Source organism: Neopsephotus bourkii, unplaced genomic scaffold, assembly GCF_033783945.1.
Source record: "Neopsephotus bourkii isolate Nb327-2 ecotype Australia unplaced genomic scaffold, CSIRO-AGI_Nbou_v1 NB_1248, whole genome shotgun sequence".
NCBI classification, from domain to species: Eukaryota; Metazoa; Chordata; class Aves; order Psittaciformes; family Psittacidae; genus Neopsephotus; species Neopsephotus bourkii.
The window spans coordinates 512,607-526,788 of NW_026901733.1; the positions used below are offsets into that span (position 1 = coordinate 512,607).

At 34.9% G+C, this 14,182-nt stretch overlaps 1 protein-coding gene across 2 annotated transcripts in view; it reads right to left on the reverse strand.

Annotated features, from left to right (window-relative positions):
* Positions 1–14,182, reverse strand: part of RTTN (rotatin) — an 87,536-nt gene that overhangs the window by 13,805 nt on the left and 59,549 nt on the right. For both annotated transcript variants that reach the window (XM_061364652.1, XM_061364651.1), the window contains exons 35-41: positions 11,112–11,223; positions 10,149–10,347; positions 9,100–9,190; positions 7,930–8,083; positions 7,633–7,770; positions 6,473–6,684; positions 1,413–1,518 (exon numbers count right to left, since the gene is read on the reverse strand). In XM_061364652.1, coding sequence (XP_061220636.1) covers positions 1,413–1,518; positions 6,473–6,684; positions 7,633–7,770; positions 7,930–8,083; positions 9,100–9,190; positions 10,149–10,347; positions 11,112–11,223 — 1,012 coding nt within the window. The remainder of the gene's footprint in view (positions 1–1,412; positions 1,519–6,472; positions 6,685–7,632; positions 7,771–7,929; positions 8,084–9,099; positions 9,191–10,148; positions 10,348–11,111; positions 11,224–14,182) is intronic.

Here is a 14,182-nt window from a genome sequence, read left to right on the forward strand (position 1 = left end):
AAGGACAGGTACGAACAACCATCTTGGTGGCCCTCTGCTGAACTTGCTCCAGTTTGTTGACATCTTTCTTGTACTGGGCCAAAACTGGATGCATTACTCTGGGTTTGGTTTGACAAGTGCTAAGTAGAAGAAAGATAATCCTTTCCCCTTAATCTACTGGCCGTGTTTCCTGCTAATACAGCCCAGTATGCTGTTATTTTTCTCACATTCAGCTTGTTGCCTACTAAGACCTCAAGGTCCTTTTCAGCTCCCCAGTCAGCTTGTACTGCTGTTAAGGGGTTGTTCTTTTCCAGGTGCAGGATATCTTAAAACGTAGTCCTTAACAGTTGAACAGGTGATGCTAGAGCTACAGATATCTTCAGGACATTCATTTGAACCTCAGAACTTCTCTTCCTTTTCTCTAAGGTTTCTGTTGCATCACAGCAAAGATGACGTGAAGGCTTCTGTACTGTAAAATGTGATGCACTTCATGCACTGGTAGTGCCTTCAAAGGAAGTTAGGTCTTAGATGATCTAGAGGGTCATCAGCAGAAGAGCCCCGATTAAAGCATGGGCTGAGCAGACCACTAGCCCACAGGGAAAGAGCAGGAAGTAGGTATATAGCACAGGATTTGAAGTTCAGAGTTTTCTTCACTGTTGCAATGAGACATTAAGCAGACAGGTCTAGGCTATGTATTTCAGCATAGTGTAGTTTTAAAGTACTGAACAAACCAACAGAGAGATGTAAGTAACAAGAAAGCACCCAAGACAAAGTGCACTTGGGCTGATCAGCAGGTATTTAATGTATGACACAAGAAAAACGCAAATTAACCAGTCTACTAACTGTTCTACTAGAGACAAAAAGACTTTGATTAGAGGTTTTTAACTTTTTACTGCTGTAAAATCAAAACCTTAGCATGAAAGATGATGCATTGCAAGGGAAGAAGGTCCTACTACTTAAACTGTAAAACGGGAAGAAAGAAACAAAGAAGCAGGGAAGAACAAAGCTAAGAAAAGGTCTCTTTATGTCTAGGTCATTAAGGTTCCAGTCAGAACTGAGAACACAGGGCATACTTTCACCTACAAAACTGCACTGGCATAGCATGAAACAAGAAATGGAAGATACTACCAGCACAAAAGCTCCGGTTTTGAATGGATGAATATGCCACTAGCAGTAAAAGCTCACAGGTTTCTTCTCATTCCAACACAGAGCTGTGATTTCACCAAAAATTTTTACACTAGCTACAATGTAATATTTTATCTGCAGCTGAAAATTTTCATTATTAATAATGTTTTCAGTGAAAATCTGCAAAAAATGCCACTGAAAACTAGGACTTCTGTTTTGACAGAAACCATTATGATTTAAAAAAATACATGAAACACCTGCAAGCATTTGATTCATAAATCATTTAACATACATTTTGAAATGCTTACCTTCCAAAGCAGATTTCTGGGCATTTTTACTGACAGCTAAAAGAGACAGCAGTGCATTCATAGCAGCTTCTTTCAGCACATCCTTTGAAGATTTTCTTTCACAGATCTACAGATAATGGAATTTTATTTCCAAAATGAGAAAGTGACCAAAAGTAGTATTCTTATCTATAAATATGTTATCATGATATATATTTTAATTTGGATGATTCATCAGTATATTCCTGTCCAGAGTTCTCCCTCTCTATATTCATTTTTACAGTCTGTAGGCATTGAAGGTTTTAATTATTTTTTCTAATTACAATGTTAAGATGTCGTTCCCCCCTTCCCCCCCCCCCTTCTTATGCTCACTTCTCTTAACATTCTACATTCCTAAACCCTAGCATTTCAGGCCTTTTCTAATATTCAGGCTTGCCATTGCAGACAACTCACTGACATGCCACAAAGTGCAATCCCACTTTCCTTCAACACAGTGATGAAGAAAAGACATTAAATACCAGTGAAATTCTTTAGAATAAAAATATCATTGACACACTGATAGCTGTGGGTTTTTTTAGATACTCTTCTAACCAGAGAAAAATTGTCATTTGTCTTATTTTTGTGAACATCACAGTATCTCTAATAAATATAGCCTCTGTGCTTTCAAAGGAATATTTATTTGGAGTCATATAACAAGATAGTTGAAAGATGAGGATCTGTCTGTGCTTTATATATTACCCACTTGAGAATTTTGTCTATCTAGCAATTTTTCCTAAATTATCATTCCAATACTGATATCCAGTACAACAGAAAATGCTAACCAATGTAATACAATAAAATGAACTGTTGCTAGATCATACTAGAAAGTGAAACACATTTTAAAGAGCCAAAAATACAGAATCTTAAGAAAAACCTAATACTGCAGACAGAAATCTTGTATCTTAACCATAGGACCTCATAGATTATACATTTCTACATACATCACATATATCACCTTTTAATGGTGTTACCCCTTTAGCTAATAATTGCCACAATTTTTTCAAATTGTAATATGCAATAAAATTTCAACCTAAGCTCTAGGGTTACCAAAGCCAGGTTGGATACGGCTTTGAGCAACCTGATCTATTATAAGGTGTCCCTGCTCATGGCAGGAGGACTGGAACTAGATGATCTTGAAGGTCCCTTCCACCCCAAACTATTCTATGACTCTGCGATTCTATGTGTTCATTGTAATCAGAACTGAAAATGTCGAGGGATGAAGACTAAGTTAACAACTTGAAAACAAAAAACAGCTAAAACTCATAGATAAGGACAAGTGATACAAAAATAAAGCACCAAGGCATGGGCTGGGTTCTGCATTAAAAAAAAAAAAACAACCCAAAATCACATTTAGACTACAATTGATTTTCTTAGATTACACATGATCTAATAAAACCAGTTACCAATTAGATACCAAAATTAGACCCTAACTAGATCCCAAAGCTACCAGCAACACAAGACTATTCTAAGTAAATTAACTATTTTTCTGTACTAATAAGTGGTGGTTTCTCTTCAAATTAAATAATTTGGATGAGTAGTTAAAAACACAAAAATCAAATTTTAAGTTTGATGTTAATTTACACAAGCCAGAAAAACATGACTTGGAAGTATGTGCCTGCCACCCAGAAAACCAATCACATCCAGGGCTGCATCAAAAGCAGCTGACCAGCAGGTCAAGGGAGGTGACTCTCCCCTCTGCTTTGCTCTTGTGAGTCCCCACCTGGAGTACTGCATCCAGCTCTGGGACCACCAACACAAGAGGGACATGGCCCTGCTCAAGCATGTCCAGAGGAGGGCCACAAGGATGATCAGAGGGCTGGAGCACCTGTGAAGACAGGCTGAGAAAGCTGGGGTTGTTTAGTCTGGAGAAGACTCAGGGGAGACCTTAGAGCAGCCTTTCAGTACCTAAAGCAGCCTGCAACTAATCTGGAAAGGGACTTTTTACAAGGGCATGCAGTGAAAGGACAGGGGAACAGCTTCAAGCAGAAAAAATGTATATTTAGATTAGATGTTAGGGAAAAATTCTTCACTATGAGGGTGGTGAGACACTGGAACAGGTTGCCCAGAGAAAATGTGGCTGCCCCATCCCTGGAAGTGTTCAAGGCCAGGCTGGATGGGGCTTTGACCAACCTGATCTAGTGGTAGGTGTCCCTACCTCTGGCAAGGGGGATGGAACCAGATGATGTTTAAGGTCCTTTCCAACCAAAACCATTTTATGATTCTATGAAAAAAAAAAATTATGAGTTCTTTCAATCCTGCATAACCTAAAACGTAGATTAAAAGTATCAAAATTCCATTACTTCTTAAAGCATGCTTCTTTATGCTTTTTTTTTCCTTTACTCTTCAATCAGGAATTGTAGATTTAATTAAGAAAAAAAAGTCAATCATAGGGAACATTTAAATAATTAATAATTGAAACTACTAGTTAGTTGAATGGAAAAAAATTACTGCAAATTTGTAATTTCTTCTGCAAGCACATTTTACACTTTTAAACTACTAGCACTAAAGTATTAAAATGTGAATAGACACTATTAACACCTTTTTGAAATTATGATGTATAATAAATTTAAGATGTCCCATAATCCACAGCAGACATAGCTATGTTAGTCTGCAACTTCTGTAAGTTAGTTAAAGGGGAGATGACAGACTTTCTAAAACATTATATATTTTGTATGTAGAAAATAAAAGCTAGGGCCTAAATTTGAGACATGTACAGATTATGGTTTCCTTATTACTTTTACTTCTTATCTTGAAAATATATATACAAGGGTTAAAGCTGACATACACAAAAGCAGCAAAACCTTTTGAAGTCAACGTGTGCATTTACTAAAGTGTTTATATGCAAGAATGCATACTAATTTAGGACCTGGTCTGCTAATATTCACACCTGCAGACAAGGTCCTAAGTTAGCATTTGCCATTGCATATCAACTACTCTGCAGATTTTATGTAGTTAGGATGATTAATGGAGATGACTGTTTGAAAACTCTCTCCCACTGCCTTTTCTGTGTTAGTCAGCTATTTGCTTAAGTGCTTCTCTTGAAGGAAGGTTATATTTAAATTTTTCAGTCGTTATGTGGTTTGATACTTTTTTGTGTGAAGTTTTGTGTGTGTCTGGCTTTTTTTAACAGCCAACTTTACATCCTATGGGCTCCTTATTCAACTGCCTCTCACTGAGCACTGGTGGGGGAAGGAGGGAAAAAGTAAATAAATATATGTACTTTGCTCTAAAAATTGAAGCTGCTTTTTTTCCTAATTCTGCTATTCTTTTGAGGGAATCATAGCAGCTATATACCTTTAATGCATTATAAAGCCCCAGCTAGCATAAGTTATCTTTTGAGCTATTTTATGAACAAAATGCAATGTCTATCTACTGCTCTGAACAGTTAAAGAGCAGGTTAAAAAGCTGCTGTCTCTTACAATACCATGTCATAGTGTCTGATGTACTTTTGGCCTGGCTGCAGTTAGCTCTTCATTGTGTAGACTTTTTCTGCTGTTACCATAAGAATCATCACTTTTTGATAGCAAAGACTGGTAATCAGCTATGTATACTTGTATGAAAATAAGGGAATGTGACATACTTCCATGCAATTGCATTTCTTGTGCCAGAGCCAAGGAATTCAGTTTTAGGCACATACAGGAACATTAAATACAAAAAACTAATAGGATATTTAGCAAATTATGTGATTTCAATAAAGTGTCCCTGCTTTGCTGTGAATCTTTGAAAAATCATGTCCTTAAGGAACTAGGCACTCAAATTATCTGCAATTAGTTGCCCAAGGATTTCTTGTTTTAGTGGCCTATACAGTGACAGTAAGAAATATCCTCTCATGAAGTTTCTCCTCCCTAAAAGACACCAGATTCTCAGTGGACAGAAATTATGCCCCAATAAATGCTATAGAAGCACAGTGGTGTAAGACTGCAGCAGAGAAACACAAATTGTGTGACAGGTATCAGCTAGATAATTCCTGATAGGAATAAGATTACTCTACAAGAATTTGGCAACCATAGAAAGAGAGGAGATGAAATGATACCATGAGCATTATTTTGGCCACATGATACGACACACACTAATACATGTTGAAAAAACTAATATTTTACATAGCAAAACAGTACTAAATATGATTCACATGGAAAAAAAAGAGACACTGACTCAAGAACATGAGAAATCATAAGCTATGCTATATGAAATGTGCATCTCTTAGACAAACACAGTCATGAATCACTATGATCGTTACAGTGACAAAATGCCCATAATTTAAAGGACAGTGAGTACATAAGGAAACCAATTTGCAAGGGAAAGAATAAATCAGACAAATTTCACATCTTTCTTTTTTTTCTTACTAAGTAATGGAAGATATTTTAAAATTTTGTATGTAAGCTAAGGATGTAAATATAAAGGAGGTAAAAAGAATCAGTTGGGACAGTATATAAAAGTATAAATAAGAATTTATGATGAGATTACACTAAGAAAGACATAACATTCAGAGTAAGTATCTAGAAAAAAAAAACATTTTGTGACCAAAATATATATATTTTGTCAGGCAACAAAGTTCCTAAAAAAAGTAGTGAAAATACACTATCTGGCCAGTTTAAAACTAGCCTGGAAAATACATTAATATATGCTCCTTAAATACAACAATTTTTGTGAAGGCAGCTGTTATAAAAAACAATGTTGTAATTTACAGTGAGGATAACTACGTGTCAAACCTTAAAAAAATCTCATTATATGTTTGGAAAAGCAGGAAAATAAAAGTGTATGTATTTGGCCAAATATATTCTATGTATTATATCTCCTCTACATAATATTATCATGCTGCTGCAGCACAACTGCCTAGCAAGGCCCTTCCTAGAAGTTGCTGCTTTGCATTTGTTCCAGCTTATTACCTGAATTTTAAAAATTAGTGTAATAGATGTCTCAAATTAAAGATGTCTTGGTTCATAACTGGAAACAATTTATTTTTTATTAGGTAACTACATTCCTTTTTAACAAAATACAAAAATGTAAAAATATATCCTGCAATCACATGTTAAAATTTTAAATACCTGAATAATTAATGCAGTAAGTTGAGTTACTGATGCCTGGCATCCTTCAATGTGATCCAGAAGAAAGCTAATAGATGGATTCTGACATGTATTCTCTTTATCTTGGATCCGTCTTCTTCCTTCTTCAGTCAAAAGGACAGAGAGGAACTGTAAACTAGTCATACATAATGCAGGACATGTGGTTGACAGATGAATACAATCACAAATGTTATCTGAAAGGTTAAACAGAAAAATAATAATTTTATATTTCATTCTAAATAAAGCTTAAGTGCTTTGGAACTCAGAAATTCTTATCAAAAGCATGCAAGCCAAGAAGCAGTTATACCTGTTCAGTGCACAAGGAATTTACAAATTCTATTAATTTGACAAGTCTTTAAAAATCTAAGAAAGAAAAATTTGGGGTTTATAACATCTGAATGAACTAATTCCTCTGCATTGCTTTGACTATAAAACAAGAACCAAAAAAAAAAAAATTTATTTGCTATATCAGTCTTTTGTTCAACAATTTTCTGAACTCTTCTCACTTTACTCAACAGCTTACTTTATAATGCCAACAGTACCCAGCAGCTGCTTTGTGTGCAACTGGATTTGGATTCTCTACATCACTTAACATGCAACTGCTTGAACGGAATATGCTCATAATTCAGTACTGAAACACGTCAGAGAATCTTGGTGACCTAGCGCCCTAACGAGGCAAATAACTAATGAAGGAATGATAAAAGAAAAAAAAAAAAACAACAAAAAAACCCAAAAAAAAATCCAAAACCCCCCAACTCCCTTTATAATAAACTTAAAAAAAAACCCCAAACAAATAAACAAACAAAAACCCCAACATAACATATAAGGGGAAAAAAATGAAGTGCTAATGGATTACTTCAGGCTTTACTCACAGGTGCCATATTTGGTTAAGATTTACAACTAGAATCACTAAGAAACAGAACTTGTGAATTTATCTGACAGTTCAAAGGTTAGTCTGATGAGATCAGAAAGAGTTGTAAAAATCCAGTTAAGGGGAAAAGCCAAGCTCTGGACACATCTGGTTTTCATTCTGCATATGCCATTGCTAATTACTTAATAGAATCTAAACAGGAATGTCCCTCTTTTATGTTTATTTATTTTATTAGTTGCTAGGTTAAAATCCATCCAGGAATAGTCATTACCAATTATTGCTGTACAATGATTTGCAAGGGCTGCTGTCACAGATGGAAAAGATATTTGGCCACTCTTCCACAGTAACGTAGCCAGAAGGTTGAAAAAGTCGACCCATGTTTCATGAAGTACAGATGTTAACTCAGTATCTGCAAAGATAACGGCGGGGGGGGATAAATCAAACCGTTCACATGTGTGCACAAACCAGGACAGCTAAGCCTGACAACAACTACCGATTTAAACGAAGGTGGTATGTAAATAAAAACCTGACTCTGCCTGGCTACACCGGGAACAAAGTGCTTCATTACCTAGCCCATCTTTGCAGCGAATGGCAAGAATCATAAACGTATTTCCCAAGAGAGGTTTCAACATTTCATCCTGGATTACAAGCTGAGAGTCCACCAATAAACATGATTTCAGAAGCCTGGACACAGATGACAAGTATTGAAGTAGCAATAACACCTGTTAAATATTTTTAAAAATATATGAAATAAAGCCATATAGTTGCACCTTCCACATTTTTTTTAATTTAAATACATCACCTCAACTGACTCTTAACATTTTGAATAAATATACACAACTTATAAGAAATAATAAGATATTAATTAAAATTGTTCCTCTCATTTTTATTGTAGAAGATGAAACAGAATTCTTAGTCTGGAAACACGTGTGAAATCAATTTTCTAGTCATAAGAATAAAAGTTCCTTGCGAGAAAGTCATATCTCTTGTTATATGTACACCATCATACTCTCTGGAAGCTCACAAGGACAAACTTAAGAATGGTCATTTATATTGACAAATACATGTAGTTTCTGAAAACAAACTTAATTTGAAGCTTTAGGGAGAAAAAATATTCCTGATATATTTATTTATTCTACCAGATTTCTGCAGAAACACATTTTCTTAACAACCTGTGTATCTTTCTTCAAAGTAAATCTGAATCCAGAGCAGCAGAAGCCTTAAAATAGTGCTGACCCATGAATATAGTATGTTCTATATGTTATATATGGAAAGTTAAATTTGATACAAAAGTAGTTCCATTGGCAGTAACCCTATACGCTTTGAATACATCCAAATTAGTTGAGAACTACATGCCTGCAGGATTAGAGACAAAGCAAAGCTGCCTGTTTTGTTGTGGAAAATAAATATGAAATATGTCAGTAACTATCTGTCTCATATTTCAATACTGTTAAAAGAAATTCTATTACATGATTTCTGTAACCACTGAATTGAATCTGTATTTTTGAAGCACCGGTTTTCAGTTTGATGGTTCTATATATAGTTCTAACACAGAAATTGTTCTGTTAAAACACAGTTTATTTTCTCTTAAACCTTGTCAAAAGCACAGATTCACACGAATGTAGCCTATAGCAGTCAGTGTGTCTGCACTATGATAATGAATATAGATTATGCAAACATAATTATTTTCATAATTTGAAAAAAAAGAAAAAAAGAAAGTAACAAACACTTCTCTAACCTGAGCTTTTACATGTTCAGTATGGCAAGGATGACCCAATGGAGCTTTCAGTTCCAAGATACATCTCTCAACAAGATTAGCACTTACGAGACTAAAATAAAATAAAGTTGGTTAGAAATATACTTAAATAATTAAACAGTCAACTAATTTAACATTACATAGAGGAGAACATTTTAAATCAACAGTAAAAAAAAATATGAAACACTTTCTTAAAATAGTGGGGTTTAGCAGTAAGCCTATTCAATGGCAACTGTAGTAGAAGTGAGTTGTTTCAAAATAGACTAACAAAATCCAATGGCTGTTACTGTACCATTTGCCGGGGGGGGTGGGAGAGGTATATGTTTGTTTAATTGTTGGAATTTTTATCATTAATTGCAGTATGAAGAGCAGCTACAAAAGTTCTTGAAAACCTTAAGAAAAACTGAACCAATTTTCATGCTTCACTTCAGGACTTCCAAACACTTTGTACAGGTGAAAGAATTTGTTACTATGCAAGTGGAAACATGAAATACAAACTGAAGACTATTTTGAGGTGGTTCCTTCTTTAAAAAAAGAAATGAAACACGAAAGTCTATCATCCAGTACTTTCCCAAATATGGCAATCATTCTTTAGTCTCTTTTAGAGTGACAGATCTGGCTCATCCTCAAAATACTGCATACAATGTAAAGAAGAAAATCATAAAAAGAACTGAAAAGAACTGCAGTTCTTAATACCTGACTATATAATGTACTGTTCTACTAAAGAAAAAGAAAAGTTATCATTATGCAAAAAGGATGACTAAATATCTAGACAAAAACCTAAAACCAGAGGAACACAGAAGTCCTGTAGAGGACAGACACCAATATGACTATCTTTTCTGTGACAAAAAGAAGTAATACAGATTCTTTTTTGTTGATTGTATATTTTAAGGCATTTTCGAACACTTTAGAAGGAAGAAGTGATCGATATAATAATTTTGATAAGAAACAGTGGTAGACCTCATTTCAAACTTTTAACCTCTACTGCTACACCTTGCTTGTAATTCGGCAGTTATTTATTCATCTCATACCTGCTGAGAGCTGTTAGCAAATGTGCCTGTTGAAGAGCAATTCCAGTATCTTCTGGTGTAACAACCAGCAGGTTGTGGAGAAGGCTGCAAACGGCTGACAAAAGAGCAGGTGTTACTACAGCCCACTGTTTAGAAAGGGCAGCAGACATGGGAGAATCATGTTGACTGGGAGATTCTGTTGTGGTTGTTTCGCTTTGACCTAGAGTGCATTTAATAACAACAAAAATAAAACAACCAAAAAAACCCAAACAGCAAAAAAAAAAGGGAAAGAAAAACCACAAAATATTAATTAGAGCAGTTACAGAAAACAAACTGCTTTTTATTTTTCAGAAAACATGCAATTTAACTTTACATTTAAAAGGTATATTTGGAAGAAAATAAACAAAATAAAACCAAAAGAAAATAAAAAAGAAATCAGATACTGGAAAAGCGTTACTTAAAATAGTCCTGAAATAAAATGTTTGTTCTACTAGGCATTGTTAAAAATAAATGGTGAATTTGGAAAAATATATATTTTACTTCTATCCTTCACAGAAAAATACTTTATATTTGTACACAGATGTCCCTACATATATTATACGTATTCTTTTACATTATATACATTTTTATCTATCTACATACATAATTATATACACATCTCTGTGTGTGTGCATATATGTAAATGACAGCTTTACTAAAATTGACTGTTTTGAAAGGGTGAATGGATGCCAGGAATGGAACTTCACTCTTGTGTGACATTTCACACAGTATCAACTATTTTTACTTATTTTTCTCAAGTATATTTCACCCTTATTTAATTTTAAAGGCAGTGTTTCGTGTTTGTCTTCTAAAACAACCACTAGAAGCACCAATGGTCATTATTCCAGCAATACAGAAGCTCCATATGAGTGTACAAATACTGGAATAGGGGCAAGCTAATACATGATATTAATCATTAGGTACCAAACCCAAAGTTTGACTTACCTTGTGCCATAAGCCTATCAACTACAGTTTCAGGAATAAAACTGATTGGATTTGTTGGAACTGGTGCCTGAAGCTCAGTAAGAGTCCCCAGTGTTGGTGACAGAGACAGAATCTAGAAAGCCATAAAAAGGAAATTAGTCAATCCCAGCTTTTACAGAGCAGACTTACTATTTATATTTTGCTTGGGGTGCAGGGAGAACCACGACATGACAGGACCCAGTAAAACCAAAACACAATGTAACAATTACTTTTCATAACCAGTTTGACTACATTTTATTCCCTATATCTATGTGTATGTATATACACGTTCTATAAACATCCAATAACTGAAACTACTGAAAGATGTTTCTGGATGTTTGCATTTCACATTTCTGTTAAAAACTGATCAATGGTCATGTTACTGAAAATTCCTCTTCTTCATCCCTCTTTCATCTATATAATTGACTCAATCTTCATTCTGATAAAGATAGAAAGGCATTACTGAAGCATTTAAACTCATTTTTTTCATGGACTATTTACTCTACTGAGAACATCAGCACTTGTCCATTTGTAACAGGACATGCTCAGATAAAAATATCACAAGTGCATTAGTCATCAGCCAAATTTGACATTCCAGAGACTTTCTGACTCTGGGTTCTTCTCTTAATCTTAGGCCTCTGTGTATCCATTTCACAGTGAAGATATATTTACATGATAGTAAATTCTACTGTCATACTACCATGCTCCTCCTACCAGTTTTACATTGTCTATCATATTATTAATTTTGCATGCTTTTAAAAGTTCTTCATGCTCTTGCTACTGTGTTTAAAACCACAAGCTTGAGGTCAGGAGACCTAGAGTCCCCAGCTTAATAAGATGCTTTTGTGACACAACAAGACCTGTGACCTATTTCAAGAGTATAGAATAAATATCTCCCATGTCAGGACAATTTTTAATTTCCATTTTTTGTTTTCTAGCTGGACCATTCACATCACAAAAGTTTTCTTCAAGAATTTCACTATACAGTGTAAAGAATACAGAATGCTGGGGAATCCAGTGAGCTTGGAGAAGGATGTCATTAGGCTTTCCCTCACAGCAAACTTCCTAAGGAAGACCAAAATATTTCAAAGATTTTCTTTTCCAAGTTCTATTAGAAAATCAGTTGGAATATTTTTTTTTTTTACCTAAAGGAAAGTCAAAAGTTACTTAATTGACAAAAAACTGTGGATGGAAGGAAATCACAGATTACTCCCTTCCTAGCTTCTGTATCCTTGAAGTTAGGTCACTGCTTTCCAGGTTTAGCTTTGATTTACTCAGCAGCATTTTGAGCTACAGGAACAGTCAGCTTAGTCTTATCTCCTAGAAGGTTTAACCCTACCTCCCACTCCCTATCACATTCAAATGTTGTTAGGCTTCTATCGGCACATCTGTACTTGAAGCCACACTGCCTGCATGACCTAAAGGTTGCCATCTCCATGCTGTAACTCTCTTCTCTCCCCTATTTTTATTCTTGTCTCCCATTATTGTCCATCCTACAGTCCTTAATCTTTTTCCTCACGCATGCTCATTCGTTCCTTAAACAAGACAGAAGATTACTGTAACAGAGAAAGATGTGGGATGCATGTCTGAATCCTAGGATTTGCATATAGTTTGGGTTACAGAAACACTAGGACATGCTTGGCTAAATAGTTTTCCTGTTAGTAAAATGCAGTACCAAATTGCACCAATGAACTTAAATTCAAGTTCTGGTCAGATCATATAAAAATCATATTTACCAATTGAAATAAATTATTTAAAGCTTCATGCTTGCTGATTAAAGTAATTATTAAAATCTATTATTTATATTAAACCAATCCACCTTGACACATGATAAATTCTGCACTTATTCAGCAACACGCTTCAATTCCAAGCACTCTAGTAAGTGACAAAAACAAACACTTTCTCAGAAAGTACAAACCCAAAATGCAACTTCTAGCAGTCCATATGGTTCTTCTGCAATAAGCAAAGCACTAAAAGGAAGTACTACTATGCTGAGAGTAATTTTGAATGTATTATTATGTATTATGTAAGTTTTCACATATTAGTAAATGCTATCACCTACACTGCACAATTCTTTCTCACCTTCTACAACTGTCTGAGCACTTTGGGCAAAGAAATAAAATACAAGTTCTTAGACAAGTTAAAAAAAAATTAATAAATACTTTATCTATTTAGAATAATACCAGCTTCCTGTGCTGACGGAACATTTATTGGTAATTGTTTCACAGTGGTACATGGGTTAAGACCAGAAATTTTCTGCTTTCTTAACAGAAGAAACACAGTAGCACAATGAAGTTGTTTTCACAATGTTCTGCCCTCCAGGAGAGAAAAGATATTACAACTTTTATAAATCTCTTTGATAAGGATGAACTGGGAGTCTGCGATATTGTACCTAGTAAAGGATATTTTCTACTGCCACTATATTCTTTCTGGGAGCAATGCAGCATTCTGTGGCTTAACAGTGAAACAACAGACTTTGGAAGGGGGTTTAATTGGGGAATAGAAAGGGTTGTGTGTGGGGAGAAGATGAAGACTGCAGATTGGAATTAATACAAAAATTGTCTGAGCGGAAACACAGGAGAAATGTGAGGGGCTTGCCAGTTATCTACCAGATATGAATAAAAGGTCTTTTCTTAACCTCTAGTATAAAAATCCCACTGGCACTGCCTTAATAGGCTTGAAGTGATTAATTCTATTCAGTTCTATTTTCAAAGGTTTAAATCACTTAACTGTATAGCAGTCTGGTAACCATGCTTCTATAAAATAAAGCACACATTTTTGTAAAATAGCAAGAAGATTTCATAGGAAAAATGTCCTTGACTTAACACTACCTGGGAAATGTCTGTAGATCTTTAACCTGCACCATTTTTAGCTCAAGTTTTTTAATAACTGTTCGTTTTGCTAAGCTGTCCTGGGCACAGAACAGCCCTAGTGTATTTATACATTGTGAAGCAAGTTAGAATATCTGTGCTGATTGGTGTTCTCAGTCATATGTACTAAACGTAAACCAAACACTTTGGTTACAAGAGGAATGAAGATTTGTCCTCTGTAAT